The 14,346-nt window shown below is 32.4% G+C and overlaps 1 protein-coding gene across 3 annotated transcripts; it reads right to left on the reverse strand.

Moving 5' to 3' along the window:
- Window positions 1-503: 503 nt before the first annotated feature.
- LOC105318662 (WD repeat and SOCS box-containing protein 1) lies at window positions 504-11,915 on the reverse strand. 3 transcript variants are annotated; one of them, XR_898540.4, is made up of 10 exons: window positions 11,678-11,915; window positions 10,587-10,671; window positions 8,573-8,744; window positions 6,547-6,830; window positions 6,022-6,254; window positions 5,375-5,547; window positions 5,001-5,114; window positions 4,435-4,545; window positions 2,907-3,042; window positions 2,377-2,545 (listed from the first exon to the last, which is right to left on the reverse strand). XR_898540.4 is itself a non-coding variant. In XM_011415883.4 (9 exons), the coding sequence occupies exons 2-9, from the start codon at window positions 10,642-10,644 to the stop codon at window positions 2,383-2,385; spliced, it is 1,308 nt and encodes a 435-aa protein (XP_011414185.3). In that variant the 5' UTR covers window positions 10,645-10,671; window positions 11,678-11,914; the 3' UTR covers window positions 504-2,382. The 3 variants fall into 3 exon arrangements, 1 of the variants encoding a protein (XP_011414185.3); XR_004604228.2 differs by having other exon boundaries at window positions 2,900-3,042; XM_011415883.4 differs by lacking the exon at window positions 2,907-3,042 and having other exon boundaries at window positions 504-2,545; window positions 11,678-11,914.
- Between the last annotated feature and the right edge of the window lie 2,431 nt (window positions 11,916-14,346).

Here is a 14,346-nt window from a genome sequence, read left to right on the forward strand (position 1 = left end):
ATAACAGGTTTTTGTTCCCCTCGACAGCAACTATTTTCCTCGGCTTGTGAAATACATTCAAACTTCCATCATCTCGAACTAGATGGGACTGTTTATAAACTTCAAGATATCTGAATATTTGAGATATCGAGGGTAAAATACTTTAAAAAATAAGTGGTTCGGACCTATAAATCACTTCGACATACCAATTGTATTCGAGATATCGGTGTTCGAGATATTGAGTTTAACTGTAGTTGCCATCTCAGGGGACAAAAAACTTGGCATCGTCCTCATAGCGAGGAAAAGGTATATAATATCTTTCAGATAATTTTGCTTTTGTGCTACATCTTCTATGAAAAGAAATTTAGTTCCACAACAAAACATCAACATCAAAAAGTTTACCGGTTTTATTGTATAAAGTAGACTTTAAAACTTAACTTGAACAGAAAATATCACTAGACTAAGTTAAAAAGATTTACATTTCCATTTTAAAGAACCTTAATGATTGTTTCTATGTACCGTACATGTACATTGTACATCAGTGCAAAACATATTTATGTTTTAAATACTTGACTCATTTAATGTTTGGGAGTCAACAGATATTTATATATGTATCTTATAAATTTACTGTTTTCCAATGAAGATTTAAATGAAAATACTTTTTTACAACAAACTTAAAATAGAAATTTCACATTGATTTTCATCAATAATGTAAAAATTTTAACTTTTTTACAATTCTATAAGTAATTCTTTCTGTTTTCCCTTGGTCTAAAAAGGAGTCTTTTTGCATTCTTTCAGTCCATCAATTTCCGAAATATTTGCATAGCAATTTAGTTATAAACATTGAATACTGCTTAGGATTTGATTGTTTGATATACATGTCAACTATATATATATATATATATATGTTTAGCCAATTAAAGTGGCTTGATACAGCCATATATTTTTTGATAGATTTATCATGACTGGTATTTGTTTTGGTATAAGACTGATTTAAGTTTTCGCACAGTTTATGAATTTTCTTGTATCCAGAAAAATTGGTTTTTTGTACAAAGCAAAGAATTTAAGAGCCTAAAATTTGGTATCAACCAACATATGATTATAATGCATGTCGAAGAGGGTAAGGAAAATTTTTAAAGATAAAATGCATGGGTGAAATACTTAAATTGACAACTGACAAAATCTCACTAATAAGATACTTGATACATCAAATACAATATATTAGTTCATCAAATAATACATGTACATATATTGGTGTGTAAATATAGCCACTTCAATGAGCAAGTTGGGTAAACAATTGCCTTAACAACCTCTACCGTAATTTGAAATAAAACAGCAAGGTTTAAATGCAATACGATGCCTTGACTAAAGTTGACTACTTTTAATGCTTGATGGAAGGAAAAGTCACAATAACCATAATTTTGCTGTACAAAGGTTAGTGTAGTCCATGTGAAACTTAAACCTGACATACAAGTCAACAGTATAGAAATCCAGAATCAGAAATGTTCCATGCTAAAACATAAAGAAAAAAATCTGTAACAATTTAAGTCCAAGGAATGTCTCCACTGTACTATTGACGTGATTCATATGCAATTGGAAAATATCAACAACCCAGAAAAAGTGTGTATGTACATCGTTCCTTTATACATACTTTATATAGGGGGAAAAGATAATGTTTATATATTTGTACAGCGTATATGAGTATTAAATTTTATAATATAGCTGTAGATATATCTCTGTTTCCTGCCACCCAGTCTTTCTTCTTTTTTTTTTACAAAATATAAAGTACAAGGGAATAACAAAGCTGTTTGTTACTACATCCATATTTGTGGTTGTCGATTTTTACTGATCTTGAGTGTTTAACAATAGATTCTATCAATCACAGTGTTTTATTAATCAATATGATAACATTATAAATACATTTATATACAAATGAACAGTCATATAATATATGGATCAAATAAGGCACACAAGAAAAGGAGGATTGAAATTCTTTTCAAAGAACACAACACTCAAGATGATCTAAATTTGAGGTAAACCTTTGAGTTTCTGAAGATTTTGTCCTCCACCAGATACTATGATTTACAAGTGTACAAATATGAATTGTTAACATAATCAAAATAACCTTACTATTTCTTGTCAAATGTCTTTAGCATCTAAATTCTTCAAATGATAAATACATATGCAAGTAAAAAAACCATCACATAACTAAAGAAAGACTTGCCGTTCAAGAACAAACAGTTACAAAAGGTAAATAAACAGAATTCCCTCTCAAAGTAGAAGGGATTTCATACAGATTCAAGCACGAAATGCATTCAAGAAAAATTCCATATTTGGTTTATATACATGTATCATCAAATACAGTGTGAGTGAAATTAAAGTTTTTGGGAAATCTCACGTAAATCACAGATCATGATACTTGAGGAACTCCTTCAGCCGTACGGGGAGATGCAAATGATCTACTTTGGTTGAAATAACTTGTTTTCTGATGGTCACTCGACACAGCTGTTGCAGAGCAGGAACGCATCGAGGCATTGCATAGAACACAACTCCTCCCGTTCGATTTCTACAATAAAACCACACCGACTTTATACGTGCACTTTCTAATGATCAGAGCTAGTGCTCTACGATCAACTTATCTCATCAAGAATTTTTTTTTCAGAATTTCATAGAAAAAAAAAGATTTAACTAGTGACACATTGAGTTCCTTAGTCTACATGATTGATAATATCTATATAATAATATATTTTTTTCTTTAATGTTCAATATTTTCACTTCTTGCAAAATAGGTTAAAAAAAAAAAACAATTCTATGTAAGCATAGTATATGTTATTAAACACGAGGTAAATGTTTGAAAATCATATTTCCATCATCTTTTTTGCTGAAATATAATAATTGTTAAAATCCTGGAGTTACAAACCTTGTACCTATTTCAATAAAGATACAAAGCAGCATAATCACGCAGATTGAATGGCCGAAGCCTTTTCCCCTCATTGGCCAAAGCCATTCAGTGATCGGCTGGACCAGAAAGTTCTCTTTCTGCCAGCATCTCAGCTCCCACAACTGTAGCAGAACAAAACAGCCAATGCAAATCACCCTTGACCTCAGAAGGTCAATTGAAGATATAACAAGACATTTTTTCAATTTGTTTTAAACACTAAGTATCTACATGTATTACATGTGTATTTGCATTCCACCACTTTAAAACCTGTACCAGTATTTCGGTTATGATATGTACCAGTAACATTTTTGTTATATAATTTATATGGCCCTTGAGAATTTTTTGTCTTCATGGATTTAAAGTATTTATAGCTTGGTTTAGTTTATGAGATACTGTTTCCATCTGAAAAAAAATTACATAAACAAAACTGAAGTTCTTTGAAATTTGGGTATTCATTTGAAAACATTTGATTAAGTCCCAAGTTTAAAACACATTGAACAGTTTAATTTGCAATGCTGCATTCTATTTGTATTAGAATTTGACGGTTCATTGTGTCATTAATAGTGGTGGGATACAGCAACACACTGATCATCAATGAGTGGGATTCGTGATCCATGATGTGAACAATAAAACTGCTGGCTCAAATCCACATAAATTATGTGCATTATAGAAAAATAAAGTTTTTTTTTTCACACAGTGTCAAAAGAAGCTAAATTAAAAGACCAGTTGTGACAACATAACAGAAATTAGCAATAACTTCACTCCAAAATACATGTACTGGTAAATACATGTAGCTGTTCACACAAGTCTAGCCATGTAAGAAGTGCCCAGCAGTTCATCAATTTGATCTGTATTGAATTCTTATGGAGTAAGGATAAAAATTAACTTTATCTTACTCCTTATAAATTTATAACTTAAAAAGTTGATTAAAACATTTTCTGCTCTGATAATATTTTGAATCCCCATTGTGTCAACAAATTATGGCGCTTCCTATACCAGAGATTTTCTTTTTTTTTTTAATTTTAATTCCGATATTTCAATATGAAAAAAAATTGAATCCTCATTGTGGCTCCTTATCGACTTTTGTTTTAATCATTTTTTTATGGCATTTCCCCTAAACGAGGAGTCTTACATTTCTTCCAAAAAGATGCTTTCTGGCCAGAATATGGAATCAATTCAAAAACTCACACTAAGCGGCACACATTTTCATAAAATCAAAAGGCCTTAATCACATGGAAAGACTTCTGCATAGCAATAGTGTTTTACAAAAAATTAACCAGTCTTTCTAGGGTACTAATAGTATTATTTTGTCCTTTTTTTTTTTTTTTTCTACCTGACAAAAAACTGCCATGTTGGTAAAAAATGTCAGTTTTTTGTCAATAGTAAATGAATTAACTATATACAAAATGTAATAAATATGTGATTACATGTATTTGCAACCTACATGTCAGATAAAATCAATGTAAAGAATTAAGCTTGTTATGCATATAAAAATATAATTAAAAAATACCCACCCCACTGAGATTCGATGATCCTGGGGGGAGAATGAACAACATAAAGCATTCTGATGTTCAGCAATGTATTGTGGGTCACAAGAATCTTCCAGATCCCAAACACGCAGGTACCTGTATGTGATAGAAAGTTGTAGAACCATATTTACATATCTAAGAACAGTCAATTCAAATTAACTCATTTATCATCTTAAAGGTGAAACATCTGACACTCACACTTTCATCAGTTACAGAATCTATATCAGTCAGAGCTATGATATTTATCAGACCAGTAGGTTTTTAGGAAATTGAAAACGGTACATGTACAGTTGAACTTCGATATCTCGAACACTGATATCTCGAATACAATGGATATGTCGAAGTGATTTGTAAGTTCCAACTACTTATTTTTTAAGTATTCTTCTCTCGACATCTCGATTACTCGGATATCTCGAAGTTTTTAAACAGGTCCCATCTAGTTCGAGATAACAAAGTTTGACTGTATTGCAAAAACTCTGTATTTATCACTAATTATAACACACTCACACGACTACAATTGCCATATTCCATTAAAAGAATAGGGTATTTACCCATCATCTGCCACAGAACACACATGTAATCCATCCTTGCTGAAGGACACACTGCGCACATAGTGGTCATTGGCCCCACCGGCGAATATAGGGCGAGGTGGCGGGTACAGGTGCCTGGTGAAAACAAACAATAATTTACAGTTTCGTTACTTTAATAAAGATAAATAAGTAAACTTTCAAAGTTTTTATCTGTTTTATAATAAAACTTTACTTATTTGTGATTTAATAAGTTTCTTATAGCAACTACCGGTAATAAATACATAATTTTGGCATATTGAATTTTTTGAAGTATAGATGTGATCATGTGACCTAAAAAATAACCAGATATACAGTGTTAACGGGATCCTCAAAATGATTTTAAACAGAAAATTTACCCTAATTCCAACAACATATCGCCAGTGTATGGATCCCAAATGATCACCCGAGTATCATAACAGGCAGTCGCAAACAAAGCACTATCTGGAGAGAAGTCACATGACTGGATATCATGGAAGTGACCCCTCAGCTGCCTAGATTTATTGGTTTCATCCATTTTCCAAATCACAGCCTATAAGAGAAAAAATTATAGCCAAACTTCATTTCAATTTACCTCTAAAAATTCTTAAAGTTTGTTAAAAATATTTACATTTGCAAATCTGTTTCCTTATATGAACCTATAGAATAGCGAAAACAATTCTGTATGAACTTTTTCGTGACGTCACAATGATCATAGCACGCACTTATCGCTTGAATTATTGTAAACATAAAATCTCGTTAATTTTAACAGTTCTGAACGATTTGTCTTTTTCAAACTAAATATAAGTAATAAACAGCAATATCAAAAAGTTTACCGGGATATGAAATTGGTTAGTACATATTGAGAAGCCTTTCAGGCTATACAGGATTTGATCATGTGACCAACCAACTTCATATCACGGTAAACTTTTTGACATTGCTGTTTATTTCTTAATTAATGAAATACCTACAATTTTACAACTTTAAAAAAAACTCATAAAGTTTGTTAAATACATGAAATACCAACCATTTTATTACTTCCAACTGCAGCCAAATATTTACAGTCGTGAGACCATTTACAGCTGTTGTTCCACTTGGCGCCTGTTCTGAGGGTACAGTACATGTTGCCATCATCCTTCAAGTCCCACAACTTCACCGTACCATCCCGGGCTGCTGACGCCATCAACAGACTACCATCTTGAGCGAAGCTAATTCCACGAACCACATCCTTGTGATCCAAAAGCTCTATGAGCAGGTTACCTGTTTGAATTGATTTCAATTTAATCTACAGTGTATTATAAACTATTGACTGGAATGTTTTTCTTTACATTGATGGATCATATTTGAAATGATTGGCTTAACATAAGAGGGCTGATTAACTTAGGTAACCTTATTGAATTGTGTTTTATTGTAATGAGAATCACAGAAATCCTCTCCCAAAATTGTGACCAGGGTAACAGATTCATGTATTATGGCAAGACTCTACTAATCACAGTGCAAGGACGACTCTACTTGCAAAGAGTAGTGTTGAGCCATAGTGTGACCCACTGACCTGTGCTACAGTCCCATAGCTTGATCCTGCCCGAATGTAGCCCTGTAGCCAGCAGAGTACAGCTGTTGCTTTTCAATCTTTTCCATGACTGGGTGTTGTCCTGTAGGCTCTGGCTTGCCCCAAATGCTACAGACCAGACATGCTCCTTACAGTCCAGCAGATATATGGGTCGCTGTGGATTCTCCTCCTGATCTCCTTCTTCTTCCTCCTCTACATCTTCTATAATGATGTTTACTCTTTCTCCTTGTGTGGAATCATTTGAATACTGCCTGGCCCTTTTACAACTACAAAGGGAAAATGTTTTTTTTATATTACGACATCAAAATATCTAAGTCAAAACAATAAATTATTTTTTCCATTGGTTAATATCAGGGATATAAAATTTCTCTCTCTCTCTCTCTCTCTCTCTCTCTCTCTCTCTCTCTCCATAATAAACACATGTCAGATGTTCAACTTGTCATAGGACACAAACATACACAACATCACATTAATTCAACTCTAAACTAGGTCACTGAAGAGTGAAGGCTACGTGATTTACAATACAGTAATTTAAATCCTAAAAATGCAAGTTATTTCAGTAAACACTGTCAGATTTGCTTTAAAAGGACCGTGTGGTTAATCTAAAGATGAGAGAAATTGTGTTAAACAAGCAAATTGTTGAATATTAATTATCCGAAAAAATAGGCTTGTTCAAGTCTTTATGTTTTAATAATTTTGGTTTTCTCTCTTAATATGCGTACCTTCACGTGATGCCAAACATATCAACTATGTTATGGCAGCTTTGAGAGCAGAAATCAAAATTTCTGAAACGCAGTGAAACATGAAAACACTAATTAAAAACATAAAGACTTGAGCAAGTCTATTTATAAACATCTAAACCAGGTTTTTTTATATCAATAATGTAGCCCATTTCTTCAGAGGTGGGTTTAAAATTTTTGTTAATAGATTCTAGTCAGACTATAAATCAAGGCTTTTAAAACCAGACTGCGTTCCTTTCTTTCTTTATGGTGTGGATCACCTTATTTGATAAACAAATTATGAAGTATAGTACAGTAGGGAACAAGGAAATATATCTATTATAAAGCATAGTTTTGCTCATTGGTTTATATGAATTCAAAAGCCAATCAACTTTCTTAAATAATGTCCAGAGTAATGATTCAGAGGCATGTTGACAATCAATGGTTCAAATAATTTCAGTGAGATTCAAAATCTCAGGGTGGTCTGCCATAAGTCAGATACAAAAAAATCAGCTTACATTGTCGAAATGAATATCCAGAAACTCTAAGGCCTTGTTGCTTTTATCATATTTTTCAACTACATAACATCAGGACAAATTAAAAACATTCAAGAATTTATCCATTATCCCATATACTGTTATATTTGAGAATAAGAGCTTAAAAAGGCTCTTGAGAAAAAAACCTCTGTATAAACTTTAAAGATATAGGAAAACCATGAAACTTTAAAGTGAACATTTATGGGAATTTTCTGTACTTAATAATAGTTCATAGATAAAACAAATCATCTTAAAACAAGTGAAAAGCTGTCAATGTGACAGCAAACTGGGTTTTCATTTCTGTGAACTGTATCCATAATCCATGTCAACCCGTATCCAGTGAAATGGAATACCCTATATGCAATATTTTGCCAAAAAATGACCAGGTTCAAAAGCTGGTATTTTTTTCATAAATTATCGGAAATCAGAATCCTAGCAATATGCACACCTCTGATATATGTACAATTGATCTGCAAAAAAACAATTTCCTATCTTGAAAACTGTAGGAGAAGTTATTCGTACAATGAGGGTACCCTTTTGGCAGCCGCCCACCCACCCACCCTCCCGACATTTTCACCATTTTAATAACCGGATATTTCCGTTGGAAAACCCGGTTAAAAATTTAAGTTAGATCTGATGGTGAATTATGTTGACCACCCAGCCTCCTTAAGGGAGATTGGGTTGTAAATGAACCGAATTCTATCAATGTTTTGGTTGTGATTGAAATGGATGAAAAACTTTATCAGTTCTTACAGTCTTCCATTCGGTTTATCCCACGGAACAAGGCGGACAAATTTATCTCCACAGGACCAAGCAAAGTACAAGTTGTCTTCCGACCAAGCACATGTCCACGTCTCTAGTCCCGGCCTGTGTGCGTTAGTGAGCCCATTCACTGGCTTCAGTTCATCAACTACTCCTACCAGCTCTACAAACAAAACCAAACTCACATCAGCATGAAAAAAAAAAAATATTACTTGGTCCGACACGTATCGTGAAAAAAATCAACACAAAATCAAACTCTTTCTCCCATCACAACTCAAGAATTTATTCTTTTTGGCAATTGGTCACACATTTATCATCAGTTCAAAATTTTCATTCATGAGACCTTGATCAGTACAAGGAATGATTCTCTTTGATATTACGATACCTCTCTTTCCATGCATATGCAATTCATTCAGATTGTCTATCTATCTGATGGGTACTATTGAAATAATGACAAATAAATAATAATATTGTGTTCCTATACATCTCAAGTTCATCTCCCATTAAAATTAAGTTCAAACTGTTTCCTTCGTAAACACCAGTTGTTTACATCAGACAAATCTATTCCTAGCCCTCATTCATGTTGATAAATCCTGTTGTCACTCACTATCATACAGTAAACCATCACATACACCACATTTACATCATAGTGCAGTCACACATCTAAAGCAAATAATGCATGCTACACTACATAAACTGTGCATGCTACATGTAGCAAGGTAACACTGGAAATGGTCACTCAGAGAATACCACTGCTGACTATAGCTTGACCTCCAATGTTACATGTACCACGGTTTCCCCATGTAACCCCAGGAGCCTCACTATGTTTACGCTGAACGGATCTGACAAGGATTTTACATTGTCAGTACACAATAATTGAGGGCATAGTTTGGATTTAATTGTTTCATTACCTTCACATAGCTTTTCAGTTTTCACTGTCATTTTTTTCATATGACAAAAATTTGCATATCAAATATTTTAATTCATCTTGCAGAGCATTTGAATTTGGGGAGGGAATTGAAAGATGGTGTGATTGTTTTAAACTAATAAAGATAAAATATAAAAGAATGACTATGGTAACTCGTGTGTAGACAGCAAGATACATTAATTTTCATGGTTCAAGCTTTTCCAAAGTATTTTTTAAATTTGAAAGATAAAGCCTATAATTTACAGCAAAAGTTAAATAAAAATTGTTCAATATGGATAAAAATGTTCTTTGTCAGATAGAACAACATCAAAGTTCAGATGTAATTTTTTATCATTATTCTGTTTCTTTAAAACACACTTTATTCCTTTTAAAAAAAAAATACTCATTTTATTTTTTTTGTGTTGAAAAACCCCTCTTTAAAATCTTTTTTTTTTTAACCAAAGCTACATTAATTGGTACTTAATCTGAATAATCTTCAAGTGCATGAACAAGTGACCTCTGAGGTCAAGATTGTGTGTTCTATCTGTGACCTAGATAACCGAGTTGTAATAAGCAAACAAACAATGAAGCAGCCATCTTTTAACAATCTTATGTCCGTGATCTAAATTATACCTAGTTACAAGTACTAGTGTGCATGATCTCCATGACCATGTTTCACTAAAATACAGGGTTGTCTCTAAGACCCGGGAGGCGGAGAATTCCCCCACCTATAATGCCTTAATTACCCGGCTATTTTTGCATTTCAAACACAATGTAGCTATAAGCAAGTCCCCCAGACCCCCATTCTACTTTTTCACTTCCTCCTTCTGCTTCAATTTTTAGAGACAACCCTGAAAATATATATAATTTATGCAGTTTTTTTAAGGGACAGCTGCATGTCATCTATGTCAACACAGGAAAAACTTTATTTCAAATAAACATATCTTTATATTCCACATGTTTCGTAACAGTGACTAAAATACAAACTATCTAGTTAATGTAGTTCATCAATATTTCTACACATAAAGTAAAATTTATATTAAGACAAGTAAGGGCATGCTAGTGAAAGGCATACATATGTGAAATTTAAAACATTACCTATTTCATTAGGCTGGCAGTCCCTAAAACTAGACAGCGATGAATTCGTATTTCTCATTTAATAAAGGTGGTGATTTTCTGTGCCCTGTATATAAAAAAAAAATTATTAATGTGTTGAAAAATTAGTTTGCCAAAAGTAAAAGAACAAAGTTCACCACTTAGGAGCAAATTTTGCCATGTGTCATCATATGTTTGCTGTCAGAGTGACAAGTAAGGCAGAGTTACTCAAGTCTCTAAGTATGTTGTTTTAATGTGTTTTTATATTTCTTGCAAATTCAATGTGTTACAGATATTTTTAAATTCTGCTCTCTACCTCTCTTAATTTTATATTATCAGTAAATATGTTTGACGTCACTTAAAAGTATTCAAGAGAGCACTAAATACAAGCACAGACTGATACTTTAGCAAGTCCAAAAATTTAATTTCTTTAATTTTTCTAATGTTGTGCTGTGAAAGTAAAATTAAAGAGAATTTAAAGAGAATCTAAAATCGATTTCACATACAGAAGATTTTATTAAAAAAAATAAAATAGGATAATAAAGTAAACAACAATTGGCAAGGAAAGAGAAGAGACAAAATATGAAAAAAAACAAGTTACACAAAAATCAAAAAACAACTTTTGCAGGTAGAGTATTTTTTAAAGTACAGTATTTTTGCCAAATATAAATTAATACACACTTAAATATACTCTAAAGTTAATGTTTCCTAATGAGAGAGAGAGAGAGAGAGAGAGAGAGAGAGAGAGAGAGAGAGAGAGACGATGCAAAATGCACGTAGACTTCATTTTAGCTGTGTAATCAGCGCATGATGTCAAGACTCAAGATTTATGTAGGGACTCTTCTATATACTATAGGCCTATATCGACCCGATATTACATCAGTTGTAGATGAAAGGCAATCGAAGTGTAAAGGTAGAATAGGGGTTTAATTTTTCTCAACAGATCCTAAAATCCTATACACCAAGATGCGTAATCTTAAAAGTATATCAATTATTAGGTCATTTGGCAGTACAACATGCAACATCACCAACTGGATTTCATGTTTTGTCAACTTGTGGCTAAATACAAATAAAAGTAGCAATAAAATACATACCTTCGAGATAAATTGACTCCAATAACAGCAAATAAACGTCTTTCGTACAAAATAATTCCAAAATAAAGCTAATTATCTAATTCTTAACTTCAAAACAAGTAACGTCTAGTTCCCAACCATCATTCATGGAGTCTCAAAATGGGGTCACCAAAAATGTTATCTCGTACGTAGTTTATTCTACTATAAGGTCGAGAGACCGTTTTATATAGGTTTCTGATATGACACTTATTATCTGATGGTTAAAAAATGAACGGCACCTCATTCATTGTAGCTTTCGGATCCTCTGATCACACATTGCGCATGAATGATCATGAACACGTGTCTTTTCAAGCCCCGGTCCGGAGTCCGCATGTTTTTTTTTTAAATAACTTTTCCTTCATTTAGCCCTCTTTTTGGAGAGAAAAAATTAGGTGGTAAGTTCATTCTTGTGCGTGATGGAGAGAGCAATTCATTCCCAGACATTTGGCATCATTTTTGAAAGGGGGGGGGGGGGCTCATCCATAAAATCTTTACAAGGAAAAAATAAAAAAATAAAAAAACCGGGGGGGGGGGGTCGTAGTATTCATCTACACTTGATTTCCTTATTTCATCTTCTATATCTCATATGCTCCCCAAAGATGGGGGGGGGTGGGGGGGGGGGGGAGAGAATCCATTTTGATTCAATTTTGTAAATGTCTGGAAAAGTGGGGGAGGGGGTGCCCCCCCCCCTGCGCCCCCCGGTCCTCCTCCCTATGCTACGTGCTTGGTTCCGAATACCATATTAAAGTAGTATCTTATGAATATCATATTAATGTATAAATAGCTTTTACACACCAGCTTGTGACTGTCGGTGGGACACTATATATATATATATATATATATATATATATATATATATATATATATATATATATATATATATATATATATATATATATATATATATATATATATATATATATATATATATATATATATATATATATATATATATTAGTATGCATGTACATGTATCCTCGTTATTCATAGATCGATTTCTTATTGCCTCCGATCGCTATAGGTCCTATACCTTAGAAGGTATGCACATAAACCACCAGCTGGGTACCCAATGTGGATCTTCAAAACCCTCAATAAATGTGTTATGATGTGAAAATTACTGTTATTTGGCTGTAAAGATATCATTTTTTCTATCCTCTATATTTATGGTCCGACATCTAATCGCCACCGATCACTAGGAACGTATACCTGAGAAAGTCGCTAAGTATATTGTTTTATTACAGATGCCAGTGCTTTCTGGCTAACCCGAACAGTAAGTTTCTGGTTATCAAGTGCCCCCCTAATTAAATACTGTACAATCCATTTACCTTTTTTGTCTGTCTGTCGATTCGGAAACCTCTCAGTTCCAATTATTCTACTAATAGTATATGTGAGCATATATATATATATATATATATATATATATATATATATATATATATATATATATATATATATATATATATATATATATATATATATGTGTGTGTGTGTGTGTGTGTGTGTGTTCCCCCCTTTACTGTTATTCACTCTATATACATGTAATTGCCGAATTTCTTTATATTTCTTTATTTAGTCAAGAGACTTCGAATTTATATATTTTTATTAACTTCTGATGTGTAAAACATTTCTGATAAAAGAAATTAAATTTCTGAAAATCGATTTCTATTTTGTTCAGGTATCGATAATTCTAATGTTTGATACATTGACTGTGATTTCTTTGACTAAATATCATGCTGTTTTCTGTTAAAAATTACTTTGATTATTTAAAACATTCATTTCTGATATTTAGAATAATTAAATTAATTAGTCTAAAAATTGCATTCTTTTTTAAATATCGAAATTCATCGGAAATAGCCTACATTAAAAAGCAATTGTTTTTTGTGCTATTATTTTATCCTTCACCCAGACAGGTAAGTAAATTTGTTTTTTAATTTGTTTGTTTGATTTTTTGTTTTGTTTTGTTTTTTTTATTTTTTTTATTCTTTCTATTGGTGGATTGTAAGCACCAACCGCAAACAATTATTTTATTGACAAACGAACCAAAAGATCATTCAAACTTCGCTTAACCTCAAACACTTCTATTCTGGGAAAATAAATTAAATTAATAATAATCTGTTTAAAATTCATGTCAACCTCAATTTCATATTAATTCCGTCTCGCCAAAGGTTGAACCCAGCAGGCATTTCAACGGTGTATCAACGTTGAAACAACGTGCCCTTCAACGTTGAAATGACGTTGAGAATTGGTTTAGTTTGAAAGTTGAATTGACGTTGAAATTCCGACGTTAATTCAACGTTGAATTTTGACATTGTTTCAACGTTGATTCAATGTCTTCTGACGTTTATCCAATGTCTAAATTTGGTTTAAATATGGTTGAAATTTCGTCATTTAACGTTTCGTACAGAGATGGCTTCTGAACTATACTGCAGTATAACCCAAGTAGTTTAAATAATTATACATACAACATATCAAATTATTTCATACACAAGTCACCAAACTTCAGATAATACTCAGTTCATTTACTCTGGAGGGATTTAATTTCCTCACAATAATTCCTAAGTATAGTCCAATATAATTGAATTGTCACATAATATTATTTATCATTAGATAAAAGTCTTATCTTATAATAAATAATATTATGTGACAATTCG

This window comes from Magallana gigas, chromosome 3 (assembly GCF_963853765.1).
Source record: "Magallana gigas chromosome 3, xbMagGiga1.1, whole genome shotgun sequence".
Taxonomy (NCBI): domain Eukaryota; kingdom Metazoa; phylum Mollusca; class Bivalvia; order Ostreida; family Ostreidae; genus Magallana; species Magallana gigas.

Excerpts from the sequence above, each read along its gene's own strand:
- LOC105318662 (XM_011415883.4), bottom strand. The coding sequence starts at position 10,644 with ATGAGAAATACGAATTCATCGCTGTCTAGTTTTAGGGACTGCCAGCCT. Across the intron at positions 8,745-10,586 it reads CTGCCAGCCTAATGAAATAG|AGCTGGTAGGAGTAGTTGAT; the intron begins GTAATGTTTTAA and ends TTTTGTTTGTAG. Across the intron at positions 2,546-4,434 it reads GATCATCGAATCTCAGTGGG|AAATCGAACGGGAGGAGTTG; the intron begins GTGGGTATTTTT and ends GTTTTATTGTAG.